Here is a 9,038-nt window from a genome sequence, read left to right on the forward strand (position 1 = left end):
ATCACAGGATATATAGGGCCGTCCAGAAAATAAACGACGTTGAACGTTTAAAGCAATGGTCCGAGAAATGGGGTGTAGCCGACCATTACAACGTGAAAAGAAGAATGAAATATTTAAGGAACCTCGCGGAGGAGCAAAAGTAAGATATATATTTTTTGTAAAACAGTAACATGGTTTAATTGATTAATAAAGAGGGGCGCGGGGTGTGTCAATGGTTATTTTTGTTTATTAAAAAGGAAGGACTTGCATTTTTATGTGGTTGTAAATACAATACATGTACATGGTCTGATTTACTCTTAATAATTTTATAGGTCCATGGAGAATGCTGAGGTCCAAAATGGGGAAGAACCTACGGAAGCTGATGATGCAGAAAATAATCAACAGGTTAGATACATCATATTCTCTCTCTCTCTCTCTCTCTCTCTCTCAGTCATATTACATTATTCTTTAATTGATTATAATTTTTTTTAAAAGCAAAAGCCAAAGCCTAGCGGGAAGGGGAAAGGTGTCGATTGTAAACGCTGCGGACATGTTTGTAAAAACAAAAGGGAATTGATTAACCATAGGAAAGAGCACAGAGTTAGAGGCGCTCACCGATCATCAACAATCCCCGAAAAAGAAAACCAGCCCTCTACCGCTTTTCAACCAATCCCCGAAAACCAACCATCAACATCGTATCAACCGCTGGAGAGAGGATCACCTCCAACAGGTCATTCTGTAACATGCAGAAAATGTCGAGAGTCTTTTCCTAACAGAAGAGCGCTGTACCTCCATCAGAAACTACTCCATCAAAGCGGTGAAGGAACAGAGGTACAGTTTCCATGGGAAGAACGAGGAGACCAAGCCCCATGGGGTGATGATGAAAGACTTCGCGACACCTTTTTGGCGAATAAAAACTTCATTTTGTCAAAGGGAGATAAAGGTTCTCTAAAGACAACTGTTAATTCTCCATTAGAAAATAACGTTTCTACAGAAAATTTAATCGAAATTCTTCAAAATTCCTGTCGGACAGAATCACGCACTTTCAGATTGAATCTTTCTTTTGGTTTTATTTTACAAAATGTTGAGACTAGAGAATATAGATATTTCATCCCAGATAGAAACGAAACTGTTTTTGATCGACCAGTTCTCATAAATAACATGAGAGATATCAGAAAGAAATTGCGCGAGAAATTAAATTCCATAAATCTAATGGAGTATTTACAACGACAGCGACCAAACAGTAAATGGCGTATTGTTCACATCACAAATGTAAAACTTTATTTTTTTCGGACCAAGTTTTTATTTTCTTAACTTTTATGTGAACATTATATTTTCTTTTTTAAAACTTTGTATACATTTTGAACGTTTCCTATTTTCATATTTTATTGTTAATTTATAAACACAATAAAATTCCTTACTGTTGTCTTAATTTTTCTTTCTCACTGTTTTATGAAAGAATTTTTTAGAGAAATAAAATGGAATTACGAGAGATAATACTAATTAGGATTAAAAGAGACGATTTAGCTGATAATAGAACGATTTATGTTGATATAACAACACACTGGGATTGAAGGTGTTTTGATAAGGAAAGTCTTATTTTAAAATAAAAGATTTTTACAAGTAGAAAATAAAAGTTGCAACATTACGAAGCGATTAAGATATATTATAGCGCTTATTATTTAATACTGAAATTGATATAAAAAATGGCATTGAAATCTTATTAACTCGGAATTATAGAATCATATACTGTGACATACACGCCTACATAATTCTTCATGGTAACACCCTTCTGCTTTAAGTATTGTTTGTTCTTACCGTTTGTCTCATTCTGCTTCAAGAATAAGTTCTATTCACTATGGCTAAAGAAAGTTACAACTTATGTTTAAGTGACGAGAGATGTCTCAGAATTTTCCCTGACGAATACAATTCAACAATTGACATCAGGCAGACGGAAGATGGAGAGTTTTCCGCACAGAAAGGCCAGGAACTTTCCCTGTCAAGATGGAGAGTTTTGTGCGATCGTTTAGAAGACGTAGCATGCGCCGTTGCAAAAGTGAAAGCGAAAGAGGACGTTGAATTTAAATTACATCTGGGTGGCCAAGTGTATGTGTCTGTGAATTCTCCCTACATGTGCGTGAACATTAGAGAATTCACAAGAGGTAGATATGAGAACAATAAGAACGATTTATACCCTACACCTAATGGACTGTCTTTGCGTTTTAAGGAGTGGGACGTTCTAGTGAACAATCTACAGGAAGTCAACATCCAGCTTCCGGTAGACATGGACTGTGTGGTGCCCTGTCACTTAAGTCACGAAAACCAAATGGGGATGATTGAGTGTGCTGAATGCAATCCTGGTGGTGAAATGGAATAAAACTTTGACAATATACCATTGTACATAATGTATTTGTAAATACGAACATTGATATCAGTGTGTTTCTTGTATTTGAACTGTTCTGACTTTTTGTAAAATTAGTACTGATAAATATTCAAATGACTCATTTATTAATAAATACTCAGGGAGAAAAATAAACGCTTTAAAACTTTTACTTTCAACCTTTCTGTCATTGTGTATAATTAAGAGTTTAATAGAAAGCACAAGAGTTTTAGGAACTTCATTTTAGTTCCGACCGTCCTTACGTCAACATGTTTCCCTTCAACAGTTGTACTACAATATCAATATCCGGTACGACCGGTTCAGGGAAAACATGTTTTGTTAAAAATATAATTAATTATATAAAACTGATGTTTTATCCTGATCCTCCAGTGAATGTGTTGTACTGCTATGGTGTGTTTCAAGAGGAATTTAGCATTATGGAGAAACAATTTCCTTTTTTAAATTTCCGACCTGGCTTACCTAGTGAATCTGATTTGAACGTCTTGACAGAAAACAACTGTCACAACTTGGTTGTAATTGATGATCTTATGAATGAATTGGTGTCAAACAAAGAAATGGAAAAACTTTTTACGCAGGGTGCTCATCATAAAAAGCTAAGCATTCTTTATCTGAATCAAAACATGTATTGCAAAGGTAAACACTCTCGCACAATAAATCTTAATACGCATTATATGGTATTATTGAAAAATCCGAGAGATATGTCACAAATTCAATGTTTGGGTAAACAAGTTTTTCCCGGGAAATCAAATGCTCTCGTGGAAGCGTACAGGGATTGTATGCAAAAGCCTTTCGGGTATCTGGTGCTAGATTTATCTCCCCATGGCGAAGAGACATATCGCATAAGAACTGGCATTTTTCCGAATGAAACATGTATCATATATAAACCCTTATAAACTCTGAATACATTCAGATCTAGTTTGTATGTCGAAGGATGAATGTCGTGTCAGACTTAAGAAAATGAGTAAAATATTACAAAGTGTTTCAGTGTACCTGAAATTATTTTTTGATAAAGACACACCGAAAGAACAAAAATTGGGATTATTGTATACTGCAAGTAAGAAACAGATATTAGCTCTAGTGGAGATTTTTTACAATATTCTAAACGGAACTATTACGTTGTCTGCGAAAGCTCATAGACTGCTTACAAGAAGTCGTGTGATTCTTCAAAATTTCACAAATTCTAAAAGAACTGTGCAGAATAAAATACGAGCAGTGAAAACTCATTATAGGATTTTTTTTCAACTGATGGAAGAAGTGCGCGAGTCGATCAGAAAACTTGTAAAATGAAGTTTACTCAGAAAATGGTCCTTGTCCCCTTTGAAAAATACGAAAGATTAACAACAAAGTCAATCGAAGAAACCTTAAATCCAGTCAAAACAGAAACAGCCGCGAATAACCACAACGACCATACAACTAGCACAAGCGAATCAACACTCAAAGACGAACAAAACCTACCAGTAGCTAGCCCTGACAGGAAACCGGAGAAAGAAAAATTTGAGGAAAAACTCGTGCCTCCCCCCGGATTGCCGTCAAAAATTACCACCAGAAAGAAAAAAATTAAGAAAAGCGTTAAACAGAAAATAAAGTGGCTTACACTTAAACAAGAATAATGCAAAGTATTTCAGATTATCTCAGTTCAATTTATTACGACAGCGCGCATCCTGCCGCATATGCCGGAGTGGAAAAGTTGTATAGAGCAGTGAAAAGTGGTGGACGTTATGAAATTTCTCGAAATAAAATTAAAAACTGGCTACAAGAACAAGAAGCTTTTAGTGTTCATAAACAAGCACGAACTAAATTTACAAGACGGAAAGTGATTGCGACTTATGAAGATTATCAGTGGGATGCCGATTGTGCGATACTAGACTCGCTTAAATCCTACAATGAAGGTTTCTCATCTTTTTTACTTGTCATTGACATTTTTTCCCGTTTTGTCTGGACAGTAGCATTAAAAACAAGGAAAGGAAAAGAAGTCACGGACGCGTTTAGAGGTATTTTTCAAGAGGGCAGGAAACCACATGTCTTACGCACAGATAAAGGAAGTGAATTTGTTAATAAAAACATAACCCATTTAATCCGATCTGAAAAGATTAAACACTTTGTCACACAAAATTCAGTTAAAGCGTCTTATGCAGAGCGTGCCATAAAAACAATCAAGTCGAAGCTTGTTCGGATTATGACCTACAGACAATCTCACCGATGGATTGACGAATTAAGCAATATCACGAAGAGTTATAACAACACCTACCATCGTTCTATTAAAAAAAACTCCCGCAAGCGTGACCAACGAAGACAGGTTTCAATTTTGGAATTTACAACAAAATTCCCTATCCAATTTTATTCCAGTTTTAAAGAGGTATAAGTTTAAAGTGGGAGATGTTGTTAGAATAACTTATTTACGAAATGCATTTCCAAGGGAGTATGACGAGCGTTGGACAAGAGAACTATTTATCATCAGCTCCAGATTTATTAAAGACGACCATTGTTTGTATACCATTAAAGATTACGACAATGAACCAATACTGGGTACATTTTATCAAGAAGAATTACAACGCGCTAGAGTTAGTAACGAGACTGAATACAAAATCGAGAAGGTGTTACGCAGGCGACGGCGTAACAACACAAGAGAGGTCCTTGTGAAATGGTTAGGTTGGCCAAATAAATTTAATTCCTGGATCTTGGCGTCTCAGTTACGTGATACACAAGAATGACTACACAGTATTTTTTATTCTGTTCATCTAAAGATTGTTTAGATTTTCATCCTGAAAATAATTCCAGCGATTTTATGATAGAACTACCCAATACTCTAACATTACAAGGAAACTGGGAATGTGCGTTAATGGATATTATGTTTAAGACCGCAAGCGGCGCAAAACCAAAAATTATTAGCATATTGTCAGATTTATGTTGTAACAGTTATGCTAATTTTAAAAAGATACCAGTTTTGCGCAGATTGACTCTGTCGAAAAAAAATCAAGAATTCAAGCAACCGTTCTATATTCCCATGTCACGTGATCAAATTCAAAGATTTCGCATATATTTAATAGACGAAAAGAATGCTGATTCTACATTAGAAATCGAGACTTTATACTGCACGTTACATATAAGAAAATGTCTTGGAAGCCGTTCGTAGCCAATGTTGAGGAGTGGAAAAATCATTTTCTCACCACCAGTAAAATGAAGTACATACCTAAACAAAAGACGTACGTGGTGGGACAGTTTGGCAAAGGAGCAAGCAGTCCAGAACCTAAGATAGAACTCGTGACACCCACACAGCAGGCGGTAGAAAGAGCTAAGGCGGAGTTAAAGAAACGGAAGCTGGAGGGTGGACCAGTCGTAACGTTTGAAGCAGAGGGACAACCACGCCCAAAGAAGACAAAGAAAAAGGCACCAAAAAAATTTGTATTTGCGCAATAAAAGTTCTTATATCTCAAATATTTGTCATTTATTAATTCTTCATCAACAGATAAGCATGTCATTTTTTACAGAGGGTTCAGAACCGGCTTTTAGCCATCGCTTAGCCCTCTTTCATAACTTACCAACAGATGCAGGAGTAGAGCAAACTGAGTGGATTGACATTCGACCAGTGGGAAGCACGGCTCACGGTGGGGTAATTGAATTTAACATTTCGGGCGCGTCAACACATTATTTGGACTTGAATAGAACTCGTCTTTTTCTAAGAGCAAGGATATTAAATGAAGACGGTTCTCCTCTGAAGGAGAAAGAAAAAGTAGGATTTGTTAATTTAACCTTACAGAGCTTGTGGAATCAAGTAGATATATCAGTACAACAACAAGTCATAACACCCACGGTTTCAACTAATTATGCGTATAAATCTTACATGGACGTTTTCCTCAAGTACGGGACTTCTGCACAAGTCCCTTGCTTGTCTTCGCAGCTATACATTCCCGATTCGGCTGGTTTCATGGATAGCGCTGACGCAGTTACAGGTGGAAATATGGGTTTATTTCAGCGGGGCAGTTTGACAGAAAAGAGTTCATTTGTAGATCTTGAGGGCCCCCTATACATGGATATTTGTCAACAAGATCGCTATCTCATCAATGGTATACAAGTAAACGTCAAATTGTGGCCAAGTAGAGAAACATTCTGCTTGATGGCTCCAACAGGTTCAAAGCGATATCGTGTACATATTGAAGATAGCATTTTAAAATGTTGCTACTTGAAAATCAATCCCGGCTTACTTCTGGGACATAGCGAGGCTATCAAAAAACAACCGGCTTTGTATCCGTTCATGAAATCAGATCTAAAATGTTTTGGTATACCGGCCGGGCAATTTCATTTGAATGTAGACGACCTCTTTCAGGGAGAAATTCCTGAAAAATTAGTTGTCGGTTTTGTTTCATCCAAAGCTTACAGTGGTAGTTATGAACTTAACCCCTTTAACTTCCAACATTTTCATTGTAATTTTATAGCATTTTATGTAGATGGTAAGTCTGTTCCATCTGCACCATTAGAGCCAAATTTTAAAACCAATAATTATATCACTGCCTACACCTCATTATTTGTGGGAAAGAAGTCCGACTCGGAGACGGAGCAACTAGACCTTGGACGAACTGATTACGCAAAAGGGTATTGTCTGTTTGTTTTCAACATTAACCCTTCCTCCGAGAATGATGACAACTTACCATTATTAAGAAAAGGTCACACGCGTCTACAGATCAGATTTGACAAAGCTCTACCCGAAGCAGTAACGTGTATCTGCTATGCTAAATTCCCTGCTTTGATGAGCATAGACTACAGTCGAAACGTTGAAGTGAAATAATGGATTCTTTTGAATTACAATCAATATTACAGATTGACCCGAAATCTAAAAAGCGAATAAGAGGTGTACTTGCAGCTAATGAATTGCCCCACACACATTTGTTGAATGGATTTTACGTTTTAAATACAGATGAAAGAGGACTGCCTGGTAAACACTGGTGTGTGTTTTATTTTGACGGGCATTCTTCAGAATTTTTTGATTCCCTCGGACAGTCTCCAGAATTCTATCACAGTTATTTCAGGGACTATTTGTTGGCTAGAGGAAAAATATATAAATTCAACAACATGCAAGTTCAGAGTCCCGATTCCAATATTTGTGGTCTGTACTGTATATACTATTGTTTACTGCGTAGTCGTGGAAACACTCTCGAAAGCATAATAAAGACTTTTGATGAAAATACCATTGAAAATGATCTCTATATTAAAAGGATTTTGTCAACTTATTACGACAAAAACTTTGAAATAAATTGAACAACTTTTATTGTGTCTATTCATTTTGTGTAAGGTCAGCTAAGAAGATGGAGGTAGTGTATAATCAGAGAAAATCACAACTGAATGTTAAAGCTAAGGCCACTATAGCGCTGTCGAGTATACTTTTGCTGACGTTAGTAAGTGTTTTGACATGGATTTCCTCAGCTCACGACCATAGTTTAGAAGAGGGTGTTGGAAATAATACCAACATTTCTTCCACGGACACAAATACTAGTAATACTCTATGCAGCTTTATCAAGATGTTTCCTATTACCCGTGATTTGAAAGTTTCAGTCTGTGTTTTGAACAATCATGTAAGAATAGACATTAGATATTTCATACGTGAAAAGGCAACCATACGGGGGATTTTCTTTGATAAACAACAGTGGAATGGATTATTGAAACTGCTGCCACTTATTGAAAAAACTTTACTCTTGGTTTGAGAGAAGTGTCGTTAATAAATCTAACTCCTGTATACTTTCAATCATTTATAAATTTTATGGTGTAGATAGTTTTTACTTGTAATGCTTAACAAATAAATTGGTTCACCATCAATTTGTATTTTAAGCCTTATATGAATCAAATTGATAAACAAATACATGTTGATCATTTGTCATGAATTGTGTGAAATGCGATTTCGTAAAAATGTTACAACTACGACTGACTGATATGACAGAGCGATACAAGTCTGAAAGACGTCCGTTAATACCCTATCCGATAGTCAATCATAATCCAATTAAAGCTGCAATATTGGTAATCGCATTATCAGACGAAATGAGATTGAACCATTCCAATTTATTAATAATTGATTAATTGAAATCCTTTTATTGAAATTCAATGGACATGTAAAGTGACAACATAAAATCTTGTTACAATTTTCTCACTGAAAGGTATTTGGATTAGTGGATTATTGATAGTTTCTTACACTTCGTCTTAAGGGAAATAAACCCTTGACTTTTCTGACTTTATTTAATGATAAAAAATATATAAATACGATATTTAAAAAAGTAAATTTCTACCTTAAATCAAAGAATGAATTTGAAATACTTCTTTCAAACGTTTGTATTTCTATTTTATATCCTTCACACATACTTGGTTATTTTCATGTGTGTTTCGTTTTATTACTAACTCACAACTATTAATTAATTGTTCTTCTTTTGTTAGTATTCGTTCTCAAAAAAAGGTGCTTTAATGTTGGTCAATTATTTAATTCGTATATGTACATATCGCATCTAAAGAAGGAATCGGTTAACATCAATTCAATTTCACCGTCTTCATAATCATGTCTAAATAATATAGGATCCTCCCTTCTTATCTCATGTATTGATAGTTCCGTCATTTCAGCTCAGTAATTGATCTGAACTTTATCCGATTAATAAAGTATGGGTGCCTACAGAAAATTTAC

The 9,038-nt window shown here is 35.6% G+C and overlaps 2 protein-coding genes across 2 annotated transcripts; both read left to right on the top strand.

Annotated features, from left to right (window-relative positions):
• Positions 1–315: 315 nt before the first annotated feature.
• Positions 316–1,340, top strand: LOC134241510 (uncharacterized). Its single transcript, XM_062723553.1, has 2 exons — positions 316–384; positions 475–1,340. The coding sequence occupies exons 1-2, from the start codon at positions 316–318 to the stop codon at positions 1,291–1,293; spliced, it is 888 nt and encodes a 295-aa protein (XP_062579537.1). The 3' UTR covers positions 1,294–1,340.
• Positions 1,341–5,852: 4,512 nt separating this feature from the next.
• Positions 5,853–7,163, top strand: LOC134241509 (uncharacterized protein F54H12.2-like). Its single transcript, XM_062723552.1, has one exon. The coding sequence runs from the start codon at positions 5,853–5,855 to the stop codon at positions 7,161–7,163; it is 1,311 nt and encodes a 436-aa protein (XP_062579536.1).
• The last annotated feature ends 1,875 nt before the right edge of the window (positions 7,164–9,038 follow it).

Source organism: Saccostrea cucullata, unplaced genomic scaffold (genome assembly GCF_032062105.1).
Source record: "Saccostrea cucullata isolate Sc308-1 unplaced genomic scaffold, CSIRO_AGI_Scuc_v1 ctg8894, whole genome shotgun sequence".
In the NCBI taxonomy this organism is placed as follows: domain Eukaryota; kingdom Metazoa; phylum Mollusca; class Bivalvia; order Ostreida; family Ostreidae; genus Saccostrea; species Saccostrea cuccullata.

Excerpts from the sequence above, each read along its gene's own strand:
- LOC134241510 (XM_062723553.1), top strand. The coding sequence starts at position 316 with ATGGAGAATGCTGAGGTCCAAAATGGGGAAGAACCTACGGAAGCTGAT. Across the intron at positions 385-474 it reads ATGCAGAAAATAATCAACAG|CAAAAGCCAAAGCCTAGCGG; the intron begins GTTAGATACATC and ends TTTTTTTAAAAG.
- LOC134241509 (XM_062723552.1), top strand. The coding sequence starts at position 5,853 with ATGTCATTTTTTACAGAGGGTTCAGAACCGGCTTTTAGCCATCGCTTA.